The 15,198-nt window shown below is 40.9% G+C and overlaps 2 protein-coding genes and 2 long non-coding RNA genes across 5 annotated transcripts; 2 read left to right on the forward strand and 2 right to left on the reverse strand.

Moving 5' to 3' along the window:
- The first annotated feature begins 225 nt into the window (after nucleotides 1-225).
- Nucleotides 226-6,236, forward strand: Rtf1 (RNA polymerase-associated protein Rtf1). Its single transcript, XM_043423676.1, has 4 exons — nucleotides 226-488; nucleotides 1,010-1,274; nucleotides 1,442-3,205; nucleotides 3,529-6,236. The coding sequence occupies exons 1-4, from the start codon at nucleotides 408-410 to the stop codon at nucleotides 3,633-3,635; spliced, it is 2,217 nt and encodes a 738-aa protein (XP_043279611.1). The 5' UTR covers nucleotides 226-407; the 3' UTR covers nucleotides 3,636-6,236.
- On the reverse strand, nucleotides 6,062-7,695 carry LOC122413375 (uncharacterized). Of its 2 annotated transcripts, XR_006261542.1 has the most exons (3): nucleotides 7,464-7,695; nucleotides 6,402-7,371; nucleotides 6,062-6,310 (listed from the first exon to the last, which is right to left on the reverse strand). It is a non-coding gene; the product is annotated as an uncharacterized lncRNA (long non-coding RNA). The 2 variants fall into 2 exon arrangements; XR_006261541.1 differs by having other exon boundaries at nucleotides 6,402-7,695.
- A 630-nt stretch (nucleotides 7,696-8,325) lies between these two features.
- On the forward strand, nucleotides 8,326-14,999 carry tsr (Cofilin/actin-depolymerizing factor homolog tsr). The gene is made up of 3 exons (XM_043425076.1): nucleotides 8,326-8,525; nucleotides 13,297-13,539; nucleotides 13,816-14,999. Exons 1-3 carry the CDS (start codon nucleotides 8,523-8,525, stop codon nucleotides 14,014-14,016), a joined length of 447 nt encoding a protein of 148 aa, XP_043281011.1. The 5' UTR covers nucleotides 8,326-8,522; the 3' UTR covers nucleotides 14,017-14,999.
- On the reverse strand, nucleotides 8,401-10,073 carry LOC122414156 (uncharacterized). The gene is made up of 2 exons (XR_006261709.1): nucleotides 9,450-10,073; nucleotides 8,401-9,365 (listed from the first exon to the last, which is right to left on the reverse strand). It is a non-coding gene; the product is annotated as an uncharacterized lncRNA (long non-coding RNA).
- Nucleotides 15,000-15,198: the final 199 nt, after the last annotated feature.

Genomic DNA, 15,198 nt, shown 5'->3' on the forward strand with positions numbered 1-15,198 from the left:
GAAAAATTGACGAAGTATTCAACCGTTATACATATATTTGTAAGACATGCTAAATCATTTTCCTAATAAAAGAAAGAATTACAAGTTTTCATCGACAGTCGGTATGACACGAATCTGTTTTGACAAAATGAATTTCTCACGTTAGCATCACGCTTTGCAGGCCCGCGCACGATAAATTACTACTGTGTGTGTTGTGTGTGTGCGCGTGTGTATACCTGCTGCTGCGGCAAGTAAAATATTGTTGTAACGTAAGGCTCCTTGAAACTGAAGCCTTTTACGAGACGTTTTTTTTTACTCTGTGCCGTGTGTCGTTGTGTGTATGACATTTATTCACTTCTGCGTTCCTCGTTGACGCTTTATTTATTTCCCTTTGTCGGGCTTTTCGGACTAAAAAATTATTTAAAAAGATGCCGAAAAGGAAGAATCAGGCTTTAATTGATTCCGACAGTAGTGGAAGTGCATCAGACAGCGGATCGGATCTGGATAATGTACGAGCATTTATAACCTTCATTCTAAGAATGCATCCCGTATTTTACTCCGTTCTACTTTGTTTCGAAATAAGATTTAGTTTTAACATCGGAATATCGTTAAGGTTTGGTTGTAACTTTGGGTTATAGCAAGAAACTTTTATAAAACTTCAGTGCCCCAACAGCTCTATATAACTTTTTAGTTCGCACATCCAGAGAAGCTTATTTGGTTTGTCTCAAAACATTTTTCCATTCTTAGCTGTAAGATTGATATACTTAAGAGCTTTGAACTTCTGGAAAGTGATGCTGTCATAAGGTTGAACACAAGAATAGCAATTGTTTGTTTTGTCTATAGACGAGTTCGAGAGAGCATAGATGCTCATTAAAAAGGAGGGAAAAATATCAATCGACGAGACTTGGGTCAATGCTTTTTCAAACCATTTCATTTTCATTGTTTTCAATATACTTGGAATTAATTAAAGGGTCTATCTGAATAAATTATTATTCTTAAAACCTCTTTAACGAATGGTCCTTCTTCTCAGGACTTACTGTCTTTGGCAAAGAAGAAAAAAGCTAAGTCAAACGATGGCTCCCAATCGAACGAAGATAACAGCGTTGCAAGGAAAGAGACGAAACAAGAAGATTCCGACACTTCTGACTCGGATGATGATTGGAACGCAAAAGCTGGGAAGACGAAGAAGAAGAAAATGCCGAACAAACGAAATAAGAGGAAGGTGACACGATCCAGCTCCGAAGAGAGCGGGAGTGACGACAAGGAATCAGCCAAGACTTCGGAACCCGAAGAAGGTTGTTATTTATCATGATATTTTCAGCTATTTCAATTATGATTTTTGCAAACCTAACGGCAATTGCAACGAACTTGTGTTCACTTTTTTTTTATTCTGAGAAATTCACTTAAGAGAGTCTGTTTGTCTCCGGTGCTCATTTGTCGCAATCTGTTATTGGTAAAATAGGTGAAGTCTCGGATTCTGACACCAGTGTTTCGGAGTCGAGCCAGGAGGAGTTCAATGATGGATACGACGAAAACTTGATGGGTGACGCGGAGGACCAGGCGCGATTGGCACAAATGACGGAGAAAGAACGTGAACAAGAGATTTACAAACGCATTGAACAGCGTGAAATCAAGAAAACAAGATTCGAGATAGAGAAAAAATTACGTATGGCTAAAAAGCAAGAATTACGAAAGCAAAAAGAATCGAAGAAACGTGAAAAAGTAACGAGTAACGTGCCTAGTCTGAGTGGAACGGGTGGAAATAACGCTGGTAGTATTTCAAACGCGAGCACGATCAACAGCGTACCCGTGAGTATGAGCAACGTGGAGGAAAAGAAGTTCGAGAGAGCCCCCGACCCGAAAGAACGGAGCAAAGATCGGAAGAAAACGATCGAGGAAAAGCAAGACAAAAAGTTCCATGCAATGTCGTTGCTCAAAGCGAGAAGAGAAGAAAAACGAGAACGCGAGGAAAAGGAGAAGCAGAGAATTGAACAACAGCAGCAACAGTCGAAAGACATGGAAGAGGAAGAACTGGACGACGATCACAAGAGCGGGAATAAGACAAAATTGAAAGCATCGGACATATATTCGGACGACAGTGGTTCCTCGGACAGCGGTGACGAAGAATCAGCTGCAAAAGCCACCTCGCATCGCAGATCGTCTTCGAGTTCGAGTCGCGACTCGGATTCCGAGGCCGACGACAATAAATCGGTAACCAGCAGCACCACAAAACCGAGCAAACCGAAGAAACTCGTGTTCGTGAATAACAAAGATGAATTGAACAAAGTGCGTTTGTCCAGACACAAGATGGAACGTTTCGTACACCTTCCATTCTTCGATCGCGTTGTTCAGGGTTGCTTCGTGCGAATTGGTATCGGTAATAACAACGGGAAACCGGTTTATCGAGTCGCCGAGATAAGCGGTGTTTGCGAGACCGGTAAGATTTATCAGCTCGGTGGTACGAGAACGAACAAAGGCCTGAAGCTGCGTCATGGCGCTCAAGAGCGAGTATTCCGTCTCGAGTTTGTTTCGAATCAGGAATTCACGGAATCGGAATTCTTCAAGTGGAAGGAAACATGCGCGCTCCAAGGCATATCGATGCCTACGTTCGACGAACTTGAACAAAAGCTCAAAGACATTAAGGAAGCGATGGTTTATGAATTCAAAGAGGAAGATATTGAAAAAATAGTCCAAGAGAAGGGCAGATTCAAACAAAATCCTTACAACTACGCGATGAAGAAAGCACAGTTGATGAGAGAACGCGACGCCGCCAATTGTCGAGGTGACAACGACACCGCGAGGAGGTTGAATCTCGAGCTCAGCGAGCTCGAGGAGAGAGCATCGGAATTAGATAAAATGCGCACTGCCACGATATCCAGTATCTCGTACATCAATGACCGTAATCGAAAGAAAAATGTCGAAGAAGCGGAAAAAGCAATCATGGAAGAGGTCAAGGCGAACAAGGGTAAGGTCGCCGACGATCCGTTCACGAGACGCAGCACGAAACCGCGCATGGGCTTCAAACAGGACGACTCCCACGTTACTCCCCCCGTTTCTGCCGAACCCAACAAACCGCCCGGCCCGAATCCGGTCATCGGAGACGCTCTTGGCACAATTAGCAACGACAAGGAAAACGGCCCGGAGCCCAAGAAGAAACAGAGCACGGAAGATCTTTTTGATGCTCACGATTTCGATATCACGATAGACTTAGAAGTACCGTTACCAAGTGAGTCTCTCTCCACTATAGCAAATTCTTTCTCTACGCCAATCCACACTCTATTCGTATATTCACGAAAAAAAAGTTTTCCAATTTCGCAAAATGAGCTCTCTTGAGTGTTTACAATGATTCCACACCTTTTCTCGAGAGGCGACAGCTCTCGTTTCATTTTCATGGTTCCCGTGTTGTTGAAACGCATAGGAAGCTGGAAAGATGATGCGACGAGAAAAATTGCTATAAATTTGCTTCGAAGCAAGAGATTCGAGAAGAGCTTGTCCCATTCCTTTTTATTATAACCGATTTTTCTCAACTCAGTTTTCTTTATCACACAGGTAATCCCGTGAGCGTTTTACCAAAACCCATTAGCAATATCAAGGACACCGGACCCCGGAGATCCTTGAACTTGGAGGATTACAAGAAAAAACGAGGTCTCATCTAACGTTTTTTCGTTAGACCCTTTCCTCCGACCTGGTCCCACAGCAGATGTGAAGAACGTTGAACGATACTTCGGGTTGACCTCGGACGTCGTGTATCGAAACACCGATGACTGATCAATCATGTACGACGCGATGAAACGGAATTAATCGCGCAGTGTGCTCAAAGCTTGGAAAATCTCTTGATTTTCTCCCGAAGCTCCATCGTTATTCCATCTTTTGCGATTAAGCTCTTTCTTTTGATCATGATTATTGGAGTTTTGCATTCTCCGGACGTCCATTCTCGCTTCTCACGTTCAGTTTTTGGAGAATCAACGGGCGCTGACCAACCCGAAGCTCTCCGTATACATATTATTTTGTAAACCTTCGTAATGTTATGCATCATATCGCCAATCCTCGACTAATTTTACACTGTGTAGCTGTGTATGTGTAAGTCTCATATGATGATGAATTAAAAGTATTAGGCGAAAGTTTCGTTCTACATTTGCATAAAGATACGTTTTTGTCACGGAGATGGTGTGTCGCAACAGCACCGTTCGTAAACCATGCAGCCACCGGCCTCATCTCAGTCGAGTTAACATTTTACTTTTTGTAACGACGCTTCGTCGATTTTCAACAACGAGGCGTACGTCTTAGGCCACTTTATTCTCGACAGTTAATCGCAAATGTCCGCTCAGCTGATTCGTTGCTTCTATTTTCAGTGAACGAAGTCATTGGCATTGAGAGTGTATCATTTTAACGATGCTTAATGTTTCTAGAATTTCAAAAGTAGAGTCATTGACTGATGATAATGATTGGGACAGAAGAAAATTTTCTCTAATCGGCAACAGCACGATGTTTCGCTTTCATAACGAATTTATGATGCTTAGAAGTATTTTATTTATTTTATATTTTTCATTTGACATTTTTACCAGACATCGAGATATTGTAATAATCGAGTGAAATACAAATGCATCTTTTCTCATTTGCAAATCTGTTACCTCTCGTGCATCGCGAGTGATAAAAAAGTATCGATTTACGGTGGAAAAAAATTGTGAAAAACTAGCTATTGAATACTTTGTAAACACGATCAAACTAATGGTGCGCCGATATAATATCTATTTAGCTAATGTGTTATAATTTCAATCGTGCGTTTGACATTCATAGAAAGCCAAGAATTCTTGAACGATCCGTAACCTCAGGAAAATGCGTTTCCCGACCAATGAATTAGCACTCAAACGTTTTTGCTTAAACTCCGATTTTCGACGAACCAATGCAACACTGAGTATGAGACAATTTTCATAAATTTCAATAAACTTATGAACAAGCGAAGTGGCAACGTTTTATGTACGTCTGAATAGTCATTTTCTTCCTTAAAATCATCGTCGAAGCGATTTAGCTACAAATCTCAACATTTTAGTGAGCAACGACGAACGTGCTCAATTTTTACTCACACTATATTTCCAGTTACTTTTCATTCGAATCAGCAAACTGATGTGGAGTTGGGGATTCTCCGTCTTGAAAAACGAGCCCACCGTCATATTCGAATTATTGTGCGCTCTTTCTTAATTTTCGATTTTTTCTATTGAATTTATACTCGTCGCTGCAGAGCGTCCCACAAGTCTCCAACCGTGATAACGAAGTTTCGTTCAGGGAGAAAAGCTCCAGGGCAAAAAATACAGTGCCGATACTTTTATTGCTGTTCATAAGTGATATTATTCTTGAAAAAAAAACACAATTTGGTTCGTCGATTTCGAAATATTCTTATTATGCGTTGTAACGTATTCGAGGGGTTAGAACGCGAAGAACGAATGAATTATTAATGTGTGAATGGCTGATGGGAAAGGGGAAATTGGGAAAAAACAAGTGTACAATGTCGAAGAATCTTTGATCTTAAACAACTTTATTCGTTCCTCTTTTTATAGACTATTTATAAGTAGATATTATCGAAACATGACATTGAATACTCACGATTCCATCGCACGCACAGCGAAGATTTTTTTTCCGATTCGTTTGCTAAATCTTGGAAAGCAAATGTGAAAAATCCAAACGACGCTTTTTCTGTCAACTGGAATTACCCAAGTTCATTGTTTGCGAAATTATATTTAACGATGATTAGGAAAGTTAGAAAATAAAATGAGGAAAAATATTTATTTTCAACGTAAATAGTGACAAACTTGATAAACTTTTCGATCGGTTCGAAAAAAGAAGCCATTTAACGAACCTTTGGACAAAGCTTCATTTATAAGAGTATCTAGAGTATCTTTTTAGGGGTAGTCGTTTAAGGATAGTCGCATTAGAATAACTGATGTACGGAGATCGAATAGATATTCGTGATGTAAATATAAACAATAATAATAATATTAATGATTTTGACACTCACCTGATCAAGCGATGACAAATGTTTGAATTATGAAGAAACATTCGATACACTGTGGATTCGTATCCAAAATGAAACTCGCCCTCGTTGCTTTTTTTATTTCCGTTTGTATATACATCAATCATACAATATACATTGTAATTATAAATATATGTAGATACGTATAATAGCGATAGCATGCGATCGAAAAATGTGAAACGGTGGGAGGAATGTAATAGGATCTCATTAAAGTCACTACGACTGGAAATTGTTTGGACTTTTTCATCTCGTACCCTTTCATCGGTGATTTTTTTTTATTCAAAATCATTCTTGTGTCCACTCCTGCAACATATTTTACCTTTAATATAAGTCGATATTTAAGCAAGTTTTTTTTTAAACACTTGTGGTTTTTGTGAAGGTTTTTCGAACTCACGGATTCTAAAAAACCATGATCTCAGTGTTCGAGGTTTCGTAACTTTCGTTGTCGATCGTACAACGCGTCTGATTAGAGGGCGTAACTTTTTCAAAGAAATAATTCTACTCGCGATGGCCACTATTTTTATTCGCTACTGAAAAAACAATGGCACGGTTTCGAGCTGAAGCTGTGATTGAACATAATTACGATTCATTCAAAATCGTTAGAGTTGATTATTTATTTTGAGGGAAATGGGGGTGCGAAACGGACAAAAAAGCAAGTAAAGTTATATCTGTCATGAAAAGCGATTTTTTAAATAAATTCCTGTCAGAAATAGGTACAACTAAGAATAATACGAGTCATCGATACACGATTAATTACTGAAAATAAAAAGACCGTGACACGCGCTTTCATAACAATTGGTCGTTTTTTTGTATCTCGAATTCGAATTTACTCAGATACGCACACCAGTTCCCAAACACTAAACTCTCTCAAAGAAATACAAAATGTAAAAATATTCTTCGAATACATTTTTTAAATATTCGTGCAGTTCTTCCCGTTTCACTTGAATAATCACATGGAAATGAATTTATGTCAATCAGCCCGATAAGGCTCTGTTGAGATTGAAATCGTCTTTACGAATGAGTTCAATTGCCGTTTGTACTGGATAAAAATGATTCGTGTTTCGTCCACCAGGTGGTTGGCGCGCGTGTGGCGATGCAGAGGGAGTGGAATTGGTCGAAACGCTTGAAACCTATAATACACGAGCTGCGTTGAGTTCGTATCTCTCATGCCTCTTCCCGAGTAGACCGCACACACACCCTCTTTTCGCTCTTTTCGTCGAGACAGCAAGAGAGCACACTCGGAGGGGCCTATTGCATGCCGCTGCCCATATATGGCAATTTCCCCACGTCCCGATCGTTGATTGGTCCCCCCTTTCCTTCATAAATACGTGCCTGGCACACACGCGTGTCCTTGACGCAAATGACTAATTTTGATAAGATTCAATCGATTTTCTTCGAAAGCTCATCAACTAAGGTTCTATTAAACAATCATTCGAAAATTAAATTATTTTCTGACCATATTGGACGATCGTCTGAGAAAGTTCCGTCGACAAACTTTATCAAAACTCCCCGCGGCTTTTGATCGTTGCACCTTTTTATGTCTGCGTGTAACGTTTGAGAAGAGGCGATATCGAATGTTGTCGTTTCAAAAATAGCGTTTATATAAACTTCGTACACGTCGAACGTAAAAACACTGCGAACGCGAATCAGCGGAATCGTTGCAACAAGCATCAAAAAGCTTTGACTCATTTTTGCTATCAGCGAGAAAATTGATGATCCACTTCTTATGCATTTTCGCAGATTCGGAAAATCATTTAAAATTATGTTTCCTCTATAATTTTTTTTCTCGGTATATGAATATTAGCCTGCAGCAGAAACTTTAGCCTTTGAAAAATTGAAAAAACTTGTCTTCCGTTATCGATGGTTGGTAATTTACGAAACATTAAAGGATCCAGAATCCTCATAGAAAAACAAACCCTAATTTCAAAATAAAACTCTAAAAACTAACGAGAGCATGTGAAAAATTCGCTCGAATCATCTGTACAAGTTGAAAACATTTGGTTTGAATACAAAGAACCATCGACGATGTATAAAATTTAATGTGAATTCGACGCTTGGGCGCATTGCTTCCAAATACCATGATCTACAATATTGAGACAAGAAAACTGAGTGCAATATGGAAAAATAGAATTCGAAAAACTTGTTATAAACTAATGCGAAATGTAACCATCAACCAGCGAATAAAAAGGTGTGGGGAGATTATGCTGCGCGCGCAGGAAGCGACGCGAGCGCCAACAACGAAAGCGCGCAGGCGCACTGGATAACCTTGATTTCGCGCATGTTCCGTAACTGGAGGATCCTCCCTTCCCGTTTCGTCGCGGTGTTCCTTGATGGTGTGCGGCGGTTAGAAGTGATCGCCGAAAGTGTACCGTTGAAATCGCCCGGAGATTCTCAGTTCTACCAAAGCCCATCTCGGAGTATACGCGGAAAAGTTTTCGGGTAGTGCGCTTGTTTACTCGAAAAAAACAAGAAAAATCTAGTACCTCCTTGTTAATACACGACTGATTCCGCAAAAATGGTAACTATTCTTTAAAACGTGCATGCTCGGTGTGAAACAAAAAGAAAATTGAGAATAGGGCGTTTAGGTATTAATCTTTTCTTCGCAACGTGAATCGAAACGTCTAAAATGCGGCAAGCATACCGGTTCGCGTTTCAAACTCGCTCAATTTCCCAAATTTGTGATCGTGCAAAGTTTCAGTGGAGCTTACACCGTTTATTCATATTTTTTGCAAATTCACAATCGTCGTTGACCGTGTGAAAACGTCAATAAAAAAGAAACATTAAATTTGACACCGATAAAAGCCATGAGTCAGTCACCGGTGTCCCCTCCACCCGTTTCATCGTGTCGAGATTTTTGTCGCGCTGCTCGCGATAACGGAATATCGCGTAATTCTCAAACTTTTTTCCTCTAAGATTTCTGCCGTGTATTTCCTTATGATGCATCTCCTTCGACAACACATAATCTTCCACGAAAATTTTTGCATTTTTTCCGCTAACTCTAGTCGTTTTGATTATCACCCGAAAAGCTGTATTGCGTTTACTTTGTGGTTATGCCGTGAGGCAGACGCGCCGGTCGGCCATTTCTGCTTTGCTCCCGGCACTTGCCAACATCGTGCACCGAAACTCTTAAATTTCATATCATAAGAAATTCCCGAATCCTCGAAATTTTGGCCTCTACAGACCAGAAGCGAGCGACACAAACGCATACATTTAAAAAATGGTATTTTTATGTCCGAGCTTGAACTGTAGGATTCTTCAGTATGCCGGTGTTCCGACGTAAGTGGGGGGGACTTTGGTCGCCATTTGTGCTTGATCCGGCACTGCTAAATTGTCTGTTCAGTTCATTAGTTCTTTCCAACTGAAAAATTTGAGCACAACACTATTTTTTATAAAGTTTGCCGAACAATTATCCTTGTTACAATTTTTTATTTCGATCTCGTACCGATAAATAGACTCGGTCCCCCACCCTTTGCTTCTCGTGCGCCCTCGCTCGCTTTCTTTCTCTTTCTCCCTGCGTGCATCTCCCTCGACGATGACCGTTCCTGGAGTTTCCAGGAAGCTCTCCGTCGATGAATCACTTCTGTCCGGAAATACGGTGTACATCATTGACAGATGTCTACAGAAGTACTCGATGCGAAAGAAAAAGAGAACTGCCATGTAACGTGACTGGTCGATAAACGGCGTGAGCGTCCTTCTAGTGTCCTTTTTCGTTGGACGACGAAAAACTAATCGCAGCCTATTTTGAATACGACGCGTGTATATGCGTGACCATCGGCATCGAACTTGGCCTTCGTTTTAACAAAGATTTTCGTACTTGGCATAAAATATGGAAATTTCGTGGGGAGTGGGACTTGATGCTTCGCGCATTCGTTTCTATAAAAAAAAGTGTTCCTCAGAATCCACCGCAGCAAAAAGAATTCAGCCGATTTTCGTATATTTCGAGAACCTTCCATTTTAATGAGGCAAAAATTTGCCCACCCATTTTTTTTCCACTTTCCACGTTCCTCAGCGCGTTCGTCAAAAAGTGAATTTTTAATTCGTCAATATTCCACGTTATCCGAACGAAAATTCTTCCCAAACAATTTTGCTATTCACGCACGCTTATCATTCCTAGAACCCAGTGATTATGCAATTCTAAAGCTCGCTGACTTTTTCTATTCTCGTTGAACTGCCAAGCACCAAGGAACTTTGAGGAAATAACGTTTCCGGCTTGAAACGCACGAGAGTAAAACATGCTCAATTGCAATTTTCGTGCTCGAATAGAAAACGAGGGACAAGCGAGTGGGAAAGAAAATTTAATGATTCCGGTAAAGACAGCTGCAGGAGACAACTCTCTCACACTCACTGGCTTTTGTCGAGGGGGGAGGGTCAACGACATCGTGGACCGGCAGCCGCGTCGCGATGGGCGGGGGGGCTGAGAGAGAGAGAGACGGATTGCCGGTTCGTGTCTCGCGTAGCTGCCGATGAGTGACGAACATCGTGCATTTTTTTCATCGATACCATTGAAAATTCTAGCGATTATACCGACCCAACAATCCTTTCGGATCGTGCGTCATGGATCGGATTCCGATCACCGATCACTATTATTCGTTGAGGATTACTAACACGAAGCTGCCAATTAAAGTTCCACTTCTTTGTCTCCGACGCCTCGAAGACTTTACAATGATACCGTAAAGAGAAGCAAGCGCTTTCAAGTAAAAGAAACATGTACGTTTAAGGAGGCGAGGCAATCGATATTATCTGCATTGAGATATGACGCTGAAGTTTCCAACGTTGGAGTCCAACGAAATGATTAAAAAAAACTCTCCAATAATTCCGGTAATTCTCCTATTTTGTTCCCTGCCAAATTTGCGATTCGTAGTTTTTCAAGCTGCACCAACGATTCGTGATATAAAAAATTGGCGAATTACAAACGTTTTTTTCGTTCATTTCGTTGGACTCGAACGTTGGAAACTTCAGCGCCGTATTGAGATTGACGAGAGCTCGCATTTTCCACTACGTTTTATTTAACACGGGAGCAACGAAACGCACTAATTCGTCGACTCGCTTTCGAAATGGCACGAAATTTTCTCGTTTTTTCAACTTTTCGTATCGATTCGGTTCATTGCAGGCTCAATTTTTCCGAGTAGTCTCAAAATAGAATGTCGCATTTCTCGTTATTTTAACTTGAGCACCAACTTTGGGCACTGGTCGAAAAAATTCGGCAGCTCACCAGGTTTCTGTGAACTGAGCTACGAAAAATTCGGACAGCAAAATAACTGCGGCCGGGTTTTCAAAAAAGTTGAAAGCTGGAAGAACCCCGACTCTACTCGTAAAACCGAATTGATTTTCCACCCGTGAATCGAGTCACTCATCCCCGTCGTGCGTCCTTTTGACCTTGGGGGCTCTCGCTAAAAAGTGTCCCAGAGGGAGCCTGCTTCTTCGGCCGTACAGAGAACGAGCTTCGAGTAGCGCACCGCTCCACCGCTTTCTGTACCGCATGGCTCAATGTTCCAAACGACCACGCGCGCGCCCTCCTCATCATCCCCCCATGTTCGCTGGAATAATATCGATCTGTGCGGGGACCGGCCATTTCCCCGGCGAGTACGCACTCCAGAAGCACGAGACTCTCGCTACGTTCCCATTCCGAAATGCCAAGTGCCAGAAATTTCGTTGGTTTTCAAAAGTTATTTTCAATCTCTCACAAATTGAAATGTCGAGACTGAAATTTCTAATTATCGGAAACGTTGGAGTCCGACGAAATGATCGAAAAAAACTCTCCAATAATTCCAGTAATTCTCCTATTTTCTTCCCTGACAAATTTGCGATTCGTAGTTTTTCAAGCTGCACCAACGATTCGTGAAATAAAAAATTGGCCAATTGAAAACGTTTTTTTCGTTCATTTCGTCGGACTCCAACGTTGGAAACTTCAGCGTCGTCGACGCTGATGATTTGCACGTTTTAGTGGAACAGTGATTAATTTGTTATTCCCTATGCTCGATTGCACTCGAGCCTTTTCTCGTAAAGATTATTTTTGTTCTAATGAGTCTTCATTTATTTTTGTTCAGAGCCAATCGAGATACGGTTTCTTCAACATTTTACTGACGAATTTTTTCTCAATATTGAAACAGCAAAGAACGCTCCTCCCGTTGCTTGGTCTCTTGACTTCGTAGCCGACGAAAACGGGGCATGAAAATGTCGCGTCCAAATGATATCGGAGGGTTTTCTAACTTATGCGTGACTCTCGCGGAGCTCTATAGACGAGGAATGGGCAATAGTTCCAAAACTTATAAATATCGCGTGAACGAGGGAACATCGCAAGCCACTAAAATCGAGTATATATTATTATTATTATCACGACACGTATTCTCGACGTAACGTTTCGGGGAGTCTCGAAAAACGCTTTTTCCAGCTGTGCATGTAGAAGATTACGAAATGCGAGTCGATGAATTTTCTTGAGCTCGATCACTCTACACTCGTGGGTGGAAATAAACCGAGGGAAAATGAAGAAAAAATAAATGAGCGATAAACGACGTCATCTTGCAAAGGGCAACGTAACGTAGATCGAAAAATAACCTGGTGGAAAAAACATGTTGCCCCAAGTTTACGTCACGATCGACCTTGACAAAAAAACACAAAGTTGTAAAAAGTTATGCTCTGATCACGAAAACCACGTTCCTTGGCACAGTCTAATTTTTACTAAGTAATTAGGTTGGTGTATTTGAAAAGAATCTATTTTTTGACCAGATAGTCTACGATTAATCGAACATCGGGAGACAGTAAAAAAAAAAAGATCGATTTAAAGCAGAGTCGCTAATGTAATTTTCATGTGTTTTCGGAAAATGATATTTGACCTCGATTTCTCCCAGCGGTGGGTGCTTGTACTTGGGCACAATCGGTGTCAATTTCAAGGAATGCTCAGAGATGCATAAATGATTGGTGTGTCGAGTAATTTTGGTTTTCTTCAATTTCTTTTGAAGTAATGAGAGATATCTATGGCCGAGGAGGATGTTAATTTGGCGTACAAGTAACGGGATAGACTCGGTAAGAGACGTACGGAAATAAATGTCATCCCACGCGCGTACACGATTCTAAAAGGGAACGCGACGGATTCGTTTCTAAAGTTGTCTCGCTACACCGCGTCTCTTTTCTCATTGCGGACACGTGTCGGGGGAGAAACATGTACAGGGCAAATAACGAGCATCGGAATCGAATTTAATGAAAATCTTTGAGAGAGGATAATAATTTTTGAAGAAATAAAATTGCACGAGGGAAATGCATTGTCTAATTGTTCGGTTACTTTTCATTAGGCATCCGGTGTGACCGTGGCCGACGTTTGTAAGACGACGTACGAGGAAATAAAGAAGGACAAGAAGCATCGATACGTAATATTTTACATCAAGGATGAAAAGCAGATCGATGTCGAGGTGATCGGAGCTCGCGACGCCGCTTACGATGCCTTCCTCCAGGACCTCCAGAAGGGTGGAAGCGGCGAGTGCCGTTACGGCCTCTTCGACTTTGAGTATACTCACCAGTGTCAAGGCACCTCCGAGGTCAGCTTTTTCACTTTTTTTCTCACTACACTCCAAAATATAATAGATTCGTTATAAATTCAGGCTTTTTGGGATTTAATATTTTGAGAGATGAAATTTAGCGTGCCGGTTAACGAAAAATATGGAGTTCGGTGCTCTTGCTCCGACGAAAGTTAAAATTGGCAATGTCAGGCGATATTCGAGGCCGAACGATTTAACGAAATAACGTCATAGCGACCGACACTGAAGAGAATAATGAGAAGTTGGAAAAATAATTAGTCATAATTATTTTCACAGGCTTCCAAGAAACAAAAATTGTTCCTGATGTCGTGGTGTCCGGACACAGCCAAGGTAAAGAAGAAGATGTTGTACTCGAGCTCGTTCGACGCTCTCAAGAAGTCGTTGGTCGGTGTGCAGAAGTACATCCAGGCGACGGATCTTTCGGAGGCATCCGAGGAGGCGGTTGAAGAAAAGCTCCGAGCTACCGACAGGAATTAAAGCAAGCCTACTCCGGGAGAGTGAGAGCCCCCATAACACACAGCAAGAAAAAAATAAAGGAAGAAAAAAACGCGATGATTATATTATTACGAAGAGAGAAAAAAAACGATACAAAAACAAACCCGCAGTCAAAGTGAGAAGGATCGCGGGAGAGTAAAAGTGTGTGAGTTAGAGAGAGAGAAAGAGAGAGAGAGAGAAAGAAAGAGAGAAAAAATAAACAGAAGGAAAAGGGAGAAGAAATAAGGGCGCGCAAAAACGAAATACAGAAACAGAGCGAGAAAACGTTTTTTTGTCACCTCATCATCCACCACCCCCCTCATTGAAATCGAGCCGTGCTTCCCGCTCTTTCACAATCCTCGTTGAATCACCGCTTGTGGAAAGCTTTTTCACCCCAAAAACACAACAAACTTGACTCGACAGCAAAAAGGCTACAATTTTTATATCATTTTTGATTTTTTTTTGTTTTTTTTTCTTGTTTTTTTTTTCGTTTTGTTTTCTCACAATCGAGGGACACACTTTCCTCTTCTCCTATTCTTTTAACGCATTAGATAGGTATCTCGCGCTACGAATATTCGCAGCGCGAGTAAAAAACGCTCAGGGCATGTCCCGATAGAAGGATGAAGAGGAATGAATGCTAGAGCGGATGACACAGTCTTCGGGTAAAAGCCCTCTTTCGACACGAATACAAGTGAAAGTTAAGGTAAAAGGAAATAACCGGCTGGGAATGAGTTTTTAAGAAGAAAGTAAAATAAGCGACAACCCCTTTTTCATACTGCAAACGTTGCGTAAAATCTCGTCTTTTATGATAATTGTATTATTATTATTGTAATAAGGTTATAATAATTGTAAAAGAATGAAACAAGTTTACACAACCAAAATACAGTGAAAAAAGAGAGAAGATGAGAGAAAAAAAAATACACTGAGGATGATTGAACCAAGAACAAAATAATAATAAATAAACAAAAACCACTTTTGTCTCATGATCTATGGTGGTTGAATTTATTTCGTAGAAATGACTTCTCTCTCCGAGAAGCCTTATTTCGTCTCGGTTAAGATTACTTGAATTTAATATTTGGCGGTTCCCTCCTCAATTGATAAAGAAATTTGCATAGCTTCAATCTTTTTTGGGGTCAGCAGACTGGTCATCGAAATTTTTGAGATATTTCTCTAAAAACCATCGTG

Source organism: Venturia canescens, chromosome 7 (genome assembly GCF_019457755.1).
Source record: "Venturia canescens isolate UGA chromosome 7, ASM1945775v1, whole genome shotgun sequence".
Classification (NCBI taxonomy): Eukaryota; Metazoa; Arthropoda; class Insecta; order Hymenoptera; family Ichneumonidae; genus Venturia; species Venturia canescens.